General features: G+C 46.0%; 1 protein-coding gene across 2 annotated transcripts in view; it reads right to left on the reverse strand.

Moving 5' to 3' along the window:
- Positions 1–12,069, reverse strand: part of CREB3L3 (cAMP responsive element binding protein 3 like 3) — a 64,888-nt gene extending 52,819 nt beyond the window's left edge. Inside the window, exons 1-2 of one of the 2 annotated variants that reach the window (XM_086947086.1) lie at positions 11,673–12,069; positions 3,621–3,857 (exon numbers count right to left, since the gene is read on the reverse strand). In XM_086947086.1, the coding sequence (XP_086803212.1) occupies positions 3,621–3,734 (114 nt within the window). In that variant the 5' untranslated portion in view covers positions 3,735–3,857; positions 11,673–12,069. The remainder of the gene's footprint in view (positions 1–3,620; positions 3,858–11,672) is intronic. The other variant, XM_086947085.1, reaches the window with a different exon arrangement.
- Positions 12,070–15,005: the final 2,936 nt, after the last annotated feature.

The following is a 15,005-nucleotide window of genomic DNA, read 5'->3' on the forward strand; positions in this document are numbered from 1 at the left end:
ACTAACAAGCAAGAGCAGCCACAAGAGTGACTTAACAAACAAGCATTGACAAAACAAAGGTCAGCACGGGTGGAAACGCGTACAGTGAGAAACGCAAGCGAAAGTGCAGAAGCGAATGTAATGAAGTAACGTGTGTCCATAAAATAAAAGAAGCAACAAGCAAACATAAATAAAGACAACGCATTAATAATTACAACGGAATCAGCAACGAGCACGAGCCAATGCAAGCGTGGAGTAGCCAATGACCACACACACAACAAGCAAGTGAAACCCAACATTGTCACTAACCATGGGTAAATCCAAGGGTGCAACGTTGACCAAACACGAGTGAACTGAAGGAAGAACTGACAATCTAGCTCAAGCTAAAACACGAGCAGAAGCAACTGAAACCCGAAGAAAAGTGTACAGCACAATGCCCCGCGTCTATGACAGATCAGAACCTCCTTCTCTCATGGCGGGAGGAGACGTAACTCAATGTTTCACTCCACACCTTGAAGTATCGCCCCCAGCGGCGCAGATTGACGATTGGATCAAGGGCCTCAAACGGCACTGGTGGCTGGAAGCATTGGACAATTTCTTGAAAGCCAATGGTGAGCAAAGAGAAAGACAATGTCTGGTTCTACTCCTCCATCTGGTGGGTCCCGGGTACCGATGCCCAATTATAACATTTTCCAGAGAAGAAGCGGACATCTATGATAGACTCCAAGAGGAGCTCTGTGCCCATCTCAATACACAGGCAGATGTGGATCATAATCGCATGGTCTTCAACACAGCACGGCAGGAACCAGGCGAACCATTGCCACATTTCATCACTCGGTTGCAAAGTCTGGTACAGGGCTGCCATTTTAACACGTTTACAAATGAGGATGCTGTTCGGCTCCGAATAATTGAAGGCTGTGAAAACCCCGAAACAAAGCACAAAATACTGAGAGGGCATTGGTCGCTTAAGGAAATTATCAAGAAAGCCGAAATTGGAATGCAAGTCCAAGCAAGAGACAAATTGATGGATGTGCATCTGAGTGCAAAGCTTCGAGATACCTGGGAAGAGAGAACCCAGATATCCAACAAACACAAAAAGAGAGAGAGAGAAGGCCGACCAGCGAAAAGACAACGGGGGAGACACAGTGACAAGGAAAGCGACAAGGAGTACTCAGAGGCAGATTACTCAGCGTCCGACCACTCTGAATCAACCAAAGATCACTCAGAGTCAACCATCCAAATAACAACTACCAGGAGTTATTCATTCTCCAGAAGTCCCTCAAGGAGTCATTCAAAGTATGACACACGCTACTCTGACGAGGAGGGAGCGTCCAGTGGGACAGATTGCACTCCTGGACAAGATGGCCTTCTGCACAACAAGTGGGGGAGAAAGACAAACCATAGAAGAAGGGGCCGAAATGGTCAACACCGGAAATCAACGCTGGAACATCAATCGCCAAGGAGTGAAGATGAGTCCGAGGAAACAGCTGGCAGGAGAACACACCACCAACAGATCAGAGATATTAGAGCGCCAAACAATCGGGAAGAAAAACCAGGTCGCACAAGATGGACTGGTCCCTCACAACAACAACAACAAACAAGAAAAGATCCATGCATCCATGGGCCCCGCGACAACGAAGAAACAGAGTGGAGATGGTTGACCTCAGGCGAGAAGGACGAAGAGACAAAAGCTTGGGATCAAGCACAAGGAACAAGCACGGAATCATCAGACAACATCCCAAATGAGACAACATTGAAGATGTTCCAACAAAGACACACGGAGAAGCATTTCAAAGACAATTCCGAGGTGAAAAGCAGCTCGTCACGGACTACCCGGTTCCAAAGACCACCTGGTAAGACATTCTCAAAGGAACACTCACAGAGGGAACTGATGGAGAACCCCTCTGATTCAGAAAGCACGTCGGTCCGGTCCTATGAGTCGGCCGAGTCGTGGTCCCGACAACGGCCACGCGCAACATTCTCAAAGGAACATTCTCAGAGGGAAGTGACAGAGAACCCCTCTGATTCAGATAGCATTTCGGTCCGATCCTTTGAGTCGACGGAGTCATGGTCCCGACAACGGCCGTGGCGCCAAGCACCCGAACACATTAGAGAACCAAGGGATACTCTTCCCGTCAAGAGCGACACGTCTTACACTAATGTCAATGCACACTCGATCACTCCACCAGCCAACCTGTCATATCGATCCCAGATGCATCGCGACACAAATACTACACCGTCACCCCGGATAGGGGCAGCAAGATTGACTCGAAGGTCCTGGTCCTGGTCCTACAAAATGGAAACCGACATCGTGGCCATTAGCACCCAAATAAAAACGGACCAACCAGCCGATCTGCAAAGGAAACCGGACATGTCAGGAGAGCCAAGTCATCATCGGATGAGAACGAAACACACAAATACCCAGCCGGTTCCAGGGTTTGCCTGTTCTAGGCGCGAGCAGGAGTGGGAGAGACAACCCGAGACAGCAAATCAATCTCCAAGCCATACCAAGATGACCTCCACAGTTCATATCCCACCGGCTAACATCCCAGACTCGAAACAGGAAGACAGTGTTGTTCTTGACCTGACAAGGCAAAAGGAAGTAAAAATACATGCAGACACTCGGAAAGGAACTAGAATAACATCCCCTTGGAAAAGAGGCCGAGCGTCATGTGAGCAAGAGTCACCAAGGAGGACAGACTGCCGATATCAAACTGAGCTCTCCATAGACACCTCAGACACTGAAGGTGAGTGAATCACTCAGAAGTTAAGAAACAAACATCATGAATCTGAACATACGCACATCACACGAGAAGTCGCGCAAGTGCAAAGATGCACTCTCGTAATAAAAGATGCTCTTGTCGAGGAAGCAGAAGGCCACACAACGCAAACTGAGATACGTCCATATATCTCAAGCGAACAGCCCGCGGACTTGTATGGCTGACCCAGAAATTCTAAATATGTTAGACGTTAAGTTCATTTCGTTAACAAGGGGGGAGATGTAATGTGGGAGTGCAGTCTAGTAGCTGGGTGTGGGCGGAGCTAGGGGGCTAGAGGAAGAGGAGGAGTGGACACAGGAAACGGTTAGTTAGAGTAGGGACAGGGCATGAGTAAGATGTATTAAATAAAGCTCCAGTATAATGCATGATTATTTGTAGCACGATGCTACAGCTGCCTCTACAGCTTTTTTGATTAAGGTTTACAACACAAGCTGTTGTGTCTGGTCCCAAGGCATGGAGGCGCAATGTGCTCTACCAGTCCTTTGGGGAACACAACACTGTGCACTAGGGTTACACAATACAGGCTGGGACATGGATGATTACAAGGCAGCCTACATCCAAAGACCATAGGACGCTTGGCAGCATGTGCAACTGGGTCAAACCACAGGCTGCACATTGTGGAGAAGTTTCGAAAGCAGACTACTGACTGCACCACACTGTGTGCTGGGCTGTGGGTGATGGTGCAAAGCAAGCTACACACAACAGGTGTATGGTGCATGGCATTGTGTACTAGGAAGGTACAGCCACAAGTCCCATAGATCATCCGCCATCCTGACTGTCCTCTCTACTAGAATACGCGTTCTCTGGCCCTGGAACCCTACCATGTCCCGACCCACTTTAGAGTGTTACCCACTGACTCACGTTGTGACCTGAGGCGACCCAGGAGGCAAAACTGGTAGCAACCTCCAGCCCCTCTTGGCACAGGATCCCATCCTGTCTGTCGAAGAGCAGGTCGAGAAGCTCCAAGCTGTCCATGCCGGCCAAGGCCCTGGGGTCTGCCGCCGGTGCTGAGACCTAGGGACGTGGGACAGAGGGACAAAGAGATAGTCTGAGAGACAGAGACAGCCACTGCTTCGCTTCTGCTCCTCAGGACAGCTCCTAGATTAAAAAAAAAAACATAATACTACAAATATTAGGGGTCAACAAATTTAACACTTCTATAGCTTGCAATGTGTTTGAAATAACACTTCACAACAGCCCAAGTCACATTCGCAAACTGGCTGAGAGCTTTTCCTGTAAACTGGCTCTCCGACAGGCGACTCGTGAATAATTTCCAATTTTTATTAATATTTGTTTATTGCATTGTCTTAATCAAAACTTAACAACACATTTAGTAAAAAATGTAACACAATCATTGAAATAAATAATCAGCCATTGTAATAAAAAAATGTTTACGAGCACAGGAACTTAAACTAATGAAGTTGTGATTAAATCAATGTTTTGGGAAAACTGTTTTATAAAGTTTATTCAAATGTGACGTGAAACTCTTGAAAGCCTATAATCCTATGTACATGTGAATCTATCAGTGGCGGCTCCTCGAGGGAGTGCTGCTGGCGGTGAGTCTGGGTGGGGAGGGGTAGGGTGGGGGTAGTAAACTCTGGCAGACGGCTGAACGGAGTTAAGTAAATAAATAAGTAAAACAAACGAATTACATTGTGCGCGCTGCATCGCAATTTGACGTTGCAGCGCACAATGTAATTTGTTTTATTTATTTATTTATTTACTTACTTAACTCCTTTTGGCCGTATGCCAGAGTATACTACCCCCCACCCTACCCCCACCCCGCCCCGCCGCCCCACAGCACTCCCTCGCAGAGCCGCCACTGGAATCTATACAGTAGGTATGAGCAGATTTACAACCGATGACTGGTTTGTTTTCAGATTCTAGCTGGAACCTTTCCTGCTACGCATCTCACGTGACCTGAGTAGGCATGCAGTCTCCCCCCCAAAAAAAACATTTGCTGTGTGGCACAAAAATGCACAAAAAAAGTTCCTGGCGCTTGACATTACCAGCAGATTCGGATTTTTTTTCCTTTTTGTCGTAAAAGATAATTTGCTACAAATGTGTTAGCCCTGGAAGCAATTCGACTTCCAGAAAATAAAACATGAGCAAATTACTCCTAACGCACAACCCAGAGGGGGCAGTCCAGCCTGGGCTGCTAGGTATTGTCCCCCCTGAATGCAACTCATTGTCCAATAGGGATCTAAGTCGCAATCCACCAATGATACCGAAGATGACCAAAATTTTCTCGAAGCGTCTTGCATTCCAGTTTCATATTAAATTTAATCTCTTCTAGCTTAGCCCCTCCTCCTCCAACTCAGACTTTTAAATTTGTGTGCTTAGAAATATTTAAATATTCTTAACCGCAATTGTTTTTTTATTCAATATCTCTTGGTTTTTTTCCCAAAGCTCCTCTCAATAGTGGAAGAACCCCTTGCATTGCCGCCCGGATGACCCTGCGAGGACATTCATAGTCAGCCACAGAGAGGATATGGTCTAAGGAGACGAGCACACTCTTGTTTCATCTTAGCAGAGACATAATCTTGTACCAGAAGGAGTGAATTAATCAGCCTGGAGGAAGGTCGCTTTCAACCTACAGCGATATTACGAAGCAGGTAAGGTTCAAATCAATACCACAGACGAGTACTGGATCAATATCTGACGGATGGAGTGGAGAGAGGTGGAAGCTGAAGCAATCAATATCTTTTGGGTGAACGGATCACTGTGTTCCAGTAGGAATATTTTGTTGTCAAAAGAACTATGGATAGAATTGCATCACTGAGGGCTGGTTCTTTCTGAGGCGGGAGGAATAATTTGCGATCGCTCCCTGCAACCTTTCTTGCAGGTTACTGCCAAAAGAAATATCTTTATAGGAAATAAATTCTAAACTTTTAGCATATGTTCCTTCCATATAGCGACACAAGTGTGGGCCCCTCTTGACTTTGCTGCTATGCTGTCTCTGGTTCAGGCCTGGGCACAATCAATTAAAATATTCTTGTGCTGCTTGTATGTATTTTAAACTGGATCCCCATATGAACCCTAAAAGTGCAGGCTCATCACTTAAGGAAGAGTTTGACACAAGCCCAACCACGCCAGCCCTCTCACCTCCTTACGCATACCTACAAAGCTCTCCATGACGAAGGACCAGCATACCTGAACCACCGCCTCGCATTCCACGTACCCGCCAGACAACTCCATTCCGCCCAACTCGCCCTGGCCTCTCTCCCCAGGGCCTAGAAGACCAAAACCTAAGGAAGTGCATTCTCCTACCTCGCTGCAAAGACTTGGAACACCTTGCCCCTCCACCTCAGGCAATCCCCGTCGCTGACCCAATTCAAGAGGAATCCCAAGACCTGGCTCTTCGGCTGAACCTCCACGCCCTGACGGATCAGCAGCACCCCCTCTCAGCGCCTTGAGTCCCTCACGGTGAGTAGCCACGCTTTACAAGCCCCTGGTTAGTTGATTGATTGAGCCAAAAGCAAAGCATGTCTGGTTGTACTCCAATAGGAACAGTCCCACTGGAACTACCACATTAGGTTTCCTCTGAACCGGAACACATGCAACCCCAACCTTATTGGGGGAGCCATCACTGGGATCACTATGACAAAGCGATCTGAGGAACCCATGTCTGGGCACACCACCACCCTACACAGAACAAAAAAAAGTGATGGAAGCCACTGATTATTACTCAGCTCACATCCCAATCCATTTTTCTTTCACCTGAACCTGGTGCACATCAGCCTAAGCCCTTCTGCACTGGGAAGAGTCCAGGCCATTCTGCTCGGCCACTTCCTCTCGGAACAGAAGCACAGGCAACGCCCCACCAGTTTTGGCATTTTAGGTTCATCAGAGAGGTGCAGCTCGAGTCCTGTGACACAGTGCGTACACGACCCATGATTGGGCACATCGATAGCACTTAGAGCTTGACTCTGAAACATGAGAGCGATGGGGCAACCCTAAAACAGCAGAAAGGACACCAGCCTCCCATCAGCCTCTCCATCCTTTTTCTTTCTGATCACATAGTTTCCAGCAGTCACCGCTGATGCCTGGAAGTAGCTGTGGGGCGAGGAGCCGGGGTGGGGGGATCACTATAAAAAAAATCACGTTCCTCCCGGCCGGCTGACTGTCCGGATGCCACCTCCTCTCCTGCGACCTCTTCCTGGCTTCCTGTGTGAAACAGGAAGCACCAGGGCTCCAACACACCCACAGCCAATCACTACACTGCAATGCAGCTTTGTGATTGGTCTGAGCACCGTAAAACGCACTTAGTCAGGGCTGTAGAGGTGGGCATGTTCTCCATGCAGGATGTAATGCGGCCTTCATGGAGAAGGGGGAAAGTGCGCATGACTGGTTTGGGCAGCCCTAGGGGGCCGACCAAACAGTCATTGCGCTCTTAGGATGGTTGCCTCTTTCCTTCCAGCCGCAGAAGATAGCAACGCATGCTCTCTAATATCATGTGCCGTGGTGAGAACTGTGTGCTATAGTTTGGTACGTTTGAGTGTATGGTTTGTCAGTCAGTGCTGCAGACTGTGCATTGTCTTATTGCTATTTGTTGGTTTTCTCAGATGTGGTGTCCTAGTATGTTGTGCAAAACACGTATGTTACATTCTTATGTTTGCATTCTTTTACCACACTCATTTAACCAGTTTACTTTGAAACACTGGTTTACTGCTTTGTGCAGGTTTGTTGTTGTGTGGTTTGTGAGATTCATTTTTAAGACAATCTCTTACCACGGAAGTCTGGAAAAAGATTCCCACTGCTGTATTTGGAGTCAATCAATAAACAAGCCTGTTGCAGAAAAACAAACTAGAAAAAAGCAAAATAAACAGGTTTCCTGCAGAGAATCTTTGTGGTTCGAGTTATCTCGCCCTGGACTTTGCCACTGGTCTCTGGCCAAAGTTTAACTTTCACAGATCATTAAACATCTGCCAATTGGTCTGCTCCAGGGCCATCTGTTTATGTTTCTAGTGGTGGTATCCCAGCTCTCTGTATTTCAAGAGCTGTTGGCTTTTAAAATGCCCAGAAAATACAGCACCCCAAACCACAGCACACACTTCAATCAGTAGGAACCAGACAACAATTAACAGATACCCACAAACATCATTATAGTTATCCACCACTCCAAGCTCACAGTATGTACGCAAACCAACAACTCTGCAGCACACACGATAATTCACACTCAGCAGCCACCAATACTTAACATTAAAATGCATGAGCAACAACACCACCAGAATCCACAAAATCATTATTCTGAACCCTTCACCCACTAATAACCCACCATCAGCCATTAATATCAGAAACCATCAACACCTTTAACACCAGAAGCCACTAATAGTTGCACCATGCACATACCAGCAACCACCAAAGTCAAGACAAACAAATGTACAAAAAGTAATCCCCAAAAACAGTGCCCACATAATCTACCAACGTGCAATAAATCAAAAGACAAGAACACCAGACCCCAGCAAGACTATCTATTATGATCAACAGTTCCCACTACTATAACCCACAATTGGCAGCGAGCCGCAAAATACCATCTAAATAACTACAAACACCAGCCCCTACCAAAATCAGAAGGCACAAAACTCATATCAACACCAGCAATCAACAACGCCAGAATCCATTAACACAGGCATCTCCCAATACACTACACACTCCAATCCCAGTTTCCATGAACACCAACATCGAGCACTATTTTCACCCATTACCACCAGCACACGAAACAGTACCACCCATAAACACCATCATCAGCAAACACCAGGGACCTCCAATCCAGAACCACTTAAACACTAGGAACCACTACAAGGAAAGCAATAGGGTAAACTAAGGGAGTTAACTACGCGTAGGGCAAGAGGAAAAATACAATGCAATGAACACAATAAAAGTAGAAGGAGCCACAAGGAAAGCAAGTGGCAAACTACAAGGAGAAAAATGAAAAAGACAAGGGGGTTCAAAGGGAAACAATAAGGAAAGCACAGGGATCAAACCAAGGCAAACAAAACAAGAACTATGTGACACACCATGAAAACCATGTACTGGCAAAGCCAATATGTCAGTCCTTGGCAAACTGTTGTGATGATTATTTGTTTTTATTTTTATTGCGCTGTGTGCCACAATAATAACTAGAAAAATAAACTCGCTGCCACTTAAACCTGGCTGCCATAAACTTGTATTTTATCATTTAAAAAAACATTAATTGAGAAGGAGACATAAAATCACCACTTATCAAAGCACTCAAATCACAGACAGCTCAGATGTTATAATGTAATTACATAATACCAACTTTAACAAGCAGACATAAAATAAATCATCACCTAATTGGGCACACAGGGTTCAGGCAAAATATGTAGCTGATACTTAAAATCTATCTAAAAAATACACTGTGACTCCACATTGTCAATGAAGAGAAAGGAACTTTTAATGTGGAGGTGCATAATATGCAAAGGATGTGTGCCGTCACTCAAAGAGAAAGAAGCCAATGGTAAAGTGGGCTGACGAGCCGCCCCATGCTGTAGGAAACAAAATGTGAATGACAATTTAGCAGATAAAGCCAGATGACTACGCTCTTCTTTGCAGGTATTGTGTGTATGAAGTTGTTTGAAAAACATTAGTCTAGTGAGACAGCTAAAGCTGTTTCAAAGGCCAGACCTAAAATTACAAGGAAACAGCGGGGAAACTAAAAAGAAAACAGAAGGAAGAAGACAGAGAAGAATGGGGGTAACTGCATGCTAACAATGAGAAAAACTGGGAAGAAAATGGAATGGGATCATTATATGAAACAGAAGAAAATGGTTAGAAAATTAACAAGCAAGACCCTGTAGAATGTAAGGGGGTAACTGCACGGAAGGTAACAACAAAGGATAAGCTGTGTAGCCAGGAAACCACAAGCACAGAAAAAGAAAGCATTTATGATATTTCAAGTGAAACAGACATATAATTTTAAATAAAGCTGCAGGAAAACAAGTGGGAAAGTGCCCGAAATTTTTTACTGAAACAGTAAGAAGTTAAATGGAAAGCAATAAAACAAAAAAAGAAGAAACAAGGTCAAAATAATAAAAAGGAAGCAATGGAAAACTAAAATGAAAGAGGAAAAAATTATAGGGAAGACAAAAGAAAAACTTAACAAAAAGCACAGAAATTACACACAAAGCTGCAAAGATATAAAAAAATAATAAGCAAACAATGGGAAAACCAATAAGTACAGAATATAAAATGCGTCTCAAAAACTTAAATAGAAGGAATGTAACTAGACCTCTACAAAGGAAATTGAAAATTAGAGCGAAAAACAAATGACTTCAAAGAAACAATATAAAGTGTAAACAGGAAAAACAATAGAGAGAAAGTAAGAAACAACAGAAAACTAATAGGTAAAGCAGTTAGACTATAGCATAGGGAATTATTAGTAAGGTTACTAAAAAGTACAGGAAAATTATGGGGAAAGCAGATGAAAGGATTGAAAAAACACAGCTGCACAACAGAAAAAGTAAAGCAACTGGAAAACTATAGGGACAAACTGTAAACAGCCTCTGCATATAATTAAAAAAAAAAACCTAACATACTGCAACATCCAGCTATTTCAAAGAAACAAAACAAAAAGTACATAATGCTTTAGATGAATAGGCCTAATTCGAAGTCTAGCAGATAGAGTAAATCTGCAAAGGAGAAAAAGTGATTTGCACAGAAGGCAAGAAATCAAAACAAAACTATATTGAAAGAAACAGAAAGGGAAATAGACAACATTGTGAAAACTACAACTGGAAAACATCACGAAAACTACAGGAAACGGAAAGGAAAAATATACGAGAGTAGACAAAACTATGAATCTTGGGTATTCTCTAAATCTATGCCATATCTAAAACAGCTTAGATTACAACATATTGTCTGGAAAACAAATGCATAAACAAAAGAAAAACTATATTTTAAGAAACTGGGCATAGGCAAACACAACCACAATAAAAGGTACACCGATACAAGCAAAATTGTGGTTACGAAGATGATTCTTCACCAAAATTTCTCTTTCATTAAAAGAACTTTGTGGTCAGAAATAAGTCTAAATAAAAGGTTTGAATATATGAATGCGTGTATATATAACAAGCCTTCCCGATATCAAGGAAGTCTTTCCGATAAATCTTGAAACTTTGCTAATGCTGACTCGAAATCATACTGAAATTTGTTACATCACCCCACACCTCTCTGATATTATTACAAAGGTTGAGGATATGATAGGAAATGTGTGCTGGGAGGACCACACTGTGTAAATATAGGGCTCTTCCTGATATTCTCAAGGCTGTCTGGAAAATACATCTGAAGGAAGACCTCTGATCCCTGATTGGCCTAGAGCTAACCAGTGAGGACCCTGGCCTTCCGGCTCTACAGGGGTAGGAGCACTGGGACATACCGCCACACGTCACGAGTCCCAGCTGCACTGGCCTTTCAAAAAAAATGTCCTGCAGGGAAATCTGGCTTTATTTTAGAGTGATATGTGAGTGATTCCTCCCCAGCCCTACTGACTCTTCAATAGTATCCAAATGTTCACAAAGGCCGGTCAGCCTGTGTCCCAAATTGAAAAGTGACTGCAGTCTGTCGAGTCACTGGCAACTGAAAGAAAGCATTAAAAGCTTGCCGTCTAACAAGACCCCAATATTCAGGCAGAGAAAGTGTAAAGTGCAGAACAGGTTAAATGGCACTCAATTATATTAATAAACAATAATTATATTTATTTAACACATTCTATAAACCGAACTGACTACAAAAGGAGTTAATATTAACTAATAAGGACGATATGGTGCTCATTTTACCGATAACAGAAGGATGAAAGTCTGGGCCAGCCTTGCGAGGGCTGAAACCCTTGACCTGAAATTAAATTACAACCAGATCTCTGCAGTGGGCTGTCAACCCACTGAGCTGCCTTACCGTGTACATTTGAGGATAGTTGTTGGTCCTCGGGGTCTCTTTCACCAGGACTGCACTGAACGCCTGGAGCTGAAGCTGGATGACACTTCGGACGCTGGGTGAGGGTCTGGGCGCTAGCCTCACCACAGGCACTTCGTTTCCGACGCCAAAGTACACACTGTGCGGTAGAGTTTAAACTCCAAAGAGATCAGAAATAGTGCAGAGGGTTGCAACACCGCTTCCGCCCGCTGATTGGCTGCCGCCGGCGTGGCGCCCAGTGTCCTCGCGCCTGGGAGAGGAGGCCGTGGGCCCCGCGCGGCTGAGCTGGACTGCGCACGCGCAGGAGACTTGCAAATGGATTCATGCCTCGAGGTGGGCAGGAAAGGCCAGGGTCCAAGGCTTACACACTGGGCCTATCAGCCTGACCTTTAACACACTTACAGTAAAATTGTCCCCTTTCCTTCTGGGACACCGTCGAAAACATATTTATGGAGGACATAAAACTCTGTGCATCAGGTGCGTCAATAACAGTGTCATTAAAGCATACTACCATTGTGGCTGGAGAAAAATGACCAACACCCACAACGGAAAGAACTACAAGCAACCTCCATTTTGGTATATTTTCAGCCCCTATTTGTGACTGAGACTAGTGACTGGGCTGCCACAGTTATGTTTCCAGCTCCTGTGATTGTCCCCTGACAGCCACAGAACCCCCTGTCCCACTGCTGCTTTTATCAGACCCTGGCAGTTCTGTTCACACCCTGAGCAGGCTTTCTTTCAAATTCAGGAGTTCTTTGGCCTCCTCTAGGTGACCCCTGTAAATTGAATTCCCCCTTCATCTTCCTTGGGCTGCCCGTTCCACACTGGGGCGGTTCTAATCTCCAGACTGCCCCAGCGTTCCCTTCCATCTGGGCCTGGCTTCTCCAGACTGGGGCAGTTCTGTGGCCTTCTTTGGTGACTCTTCCAGACTGCCACAGAATCCCCGTCCTCCTCAGCAGCATTCCCTAGACAGGGCAGTTCTCCAGACTACCACATCCATCACTTCCGCTTGCCTTCTCCAGACTGAGAGTTTTCCAGACTGCCACCGTGTTCCATTCCTCCTCCTTTGGTTGTCTTCTGCAGACTAGGACAGTACTGCTGCCCTATTCGGTTGACCCCTAGAGACTGCTACAGCATTGCCTCCCTCCTGAGTCTGCCTTCTTCACACTGGGGCAATTCTGCAGCCCTCTTTGGTTGACCTTTCCAAACTATCTCAGCATTCCCTTCATCCTGGGTCTGCCTTCTCCAGATTGGGGCAGTTCTGGTTCTTCTTTGGTTGACCCTTCCAGACCGCCTCAGAGTTCCCTAACTCCAGGGTCTGCCTTCTCCAAACCTGAACAGTTCTGCAGCCTTCTTTGGTGAACCCCTACAGATTGCTACGGTGTCCCCTTCTTCTTAGGTCTGCATTATGTTGACTCAGGAAGCGAATATGGCAGCAGTGGGTTATAACCAGATACTAGCATGGAAAGCATTTGCAAGGGATCGGATCAACAAGCATCCAGTCAGTAGAGTAAATAAGAGAGCCCACCTTGGGCGCCATAAAAGAATGTGATCCGTCTGCCTGATCCATTGTAGGTCAAGATCCATTGTACAAAAAATCAATTGGGGAGGGAGAAGGAAAACGTGATCCATTCTGCTTCCTTAGTATTCAGTATCTCTCAATCATTGGGGAAGGATCACTTGTCCTGCATAACTGGGGTATGCAGGTCGCGTACCGCTTTTGTCCCAAATTAAAAACCCTTATACACGTGTTGGAATTGGCGTTAGAGCGGTATATCTTGGTTCTCCGCTGCTTGATCACGTGTTTGCATAATCACAGGATTAGTAGTTATGCATGTGTGTGTGTGTGTGTATATTTGAGCTTATATAGCGCACAGCTACCTGCAGTGGGTTTCCCGGCGCTTGCTTAGGGAACCCGTCCTGGTATTCCCCTGTGAGATAACCCCGGCAGGGTATCCACAAGGTGAAAGCCAGGCATCCCGCCGCGAGGGGCCGTTGTGGAGATTAAGCAAGCTATTGCCCAGAGTCGCAGAGTGTGAACCCGTGAGTCGAGAAGGCACCGGAGCGAGAATTATCGAGTCCGCGGAATTTTTTTTTAGCCCAAGACCCGCCGAGGTGGGGAATTGAACCCTGGTCCAGGGCCGATCTCAGCTTCCGGGTCTGCCGCCTCTAACCCCTGAGCCACACTTCTCCGCATCCTCCAGCCGGAGGTTTTAACCTTGATTAAAACAGTAGTGATCAGTGATATGTGGGGTATGTCCTATTTAAAAAAAACTCGTACAGCCAGTACGAGCTGTACGAGTTTTTTAACGTGGGTTAAGATTAAAATCAGGGATGGCACCCACTTGTCAAGGAAAGTGAAAACATCAACCAGCTAAAACAAGGTTGCGTTTTAGCACGTCTTCTCTTCCACTTATATATTGCAGACATCTTCGCAGAATTGGATGGCCAGACAACCCACACCCGAGCCTTGGTGGCCGGCAACTGTCAAATATTCTGTGTGCAGACGATCTGCTACTGCGTAGCAACACCAGAATAGGCCTACCGAGCCTATTTAACTGCCTTGGATCATATGCAGAGGACAATGAGCTGGAAATAAATCGTAAAAAGGCGAAAGTGATCTCACTGAATCGTTGCATTTTAAATCAACGCAGGTGCCTCCTTAGCGAAAACACAATTGATAAAATCACCTTCATACGTATACTTAGGAGTTAAGATAAATGCAAGAGCTACGTATCCACCCCAAAGAGAGGTAATAAAAGGAAAAGCGCAGGCACTGATTCAACATCATCTCCTACGCGGACGACACCCAGCTGATCCTCTCCCTGACCAACGACCCCGCCGCCGCCAGAGCCGACCTTCACGAAGGGATGAAAGACGTAGCCGAGTGGATGACGACCAGCCGCCTGAAACTGAACTCAGACAAGACGGAAGTCCTCCTCCTGGGCTCCTCGCCCTCCGCCTGGGACGACTCCTGGTGGCCCCCCGCCCTGGGCACCGCACCCAAACCGACAGACCACACACGCAACCTGGGCTTCATCCTGGACTCCTCCCTCTCCATGACCAGACAAGTCAACGCCGTCTCCTCGTCGTGCTTCAACATCCTGCGCATGCTACGGAAGATCTTCCGGTGGATCCCCACCGAGACCAGGAAGACGGTCACCCAGGCCCTCGTCACCAGCCGTCTGGACTACGGCAACGCCCTCTATGCCGGAACCACCGCCAAGCTCCAGAAGAGACTCCAGCGGATCCAGAACACCTCAGCCAGACTCATCCTCGACATCCCACGACACAGCCACATCTCCGGACATCTGA

This window comes from Lissotriton vulgaris, chromosome 12, assembly GCF_964263255.1.
Source record: "Lissotriton vulgaris chromosome 12, aLisVul1.2, whole genome shotgun sequence".
In the NCBI taxonomy this organism is placed as follows: domain Eukaryota; kingdom Metazoa; phylum Chordata; class Amphibia; order Caudata; family Salamandridae; genus Lissotriton; species Lissotriton vulgaris.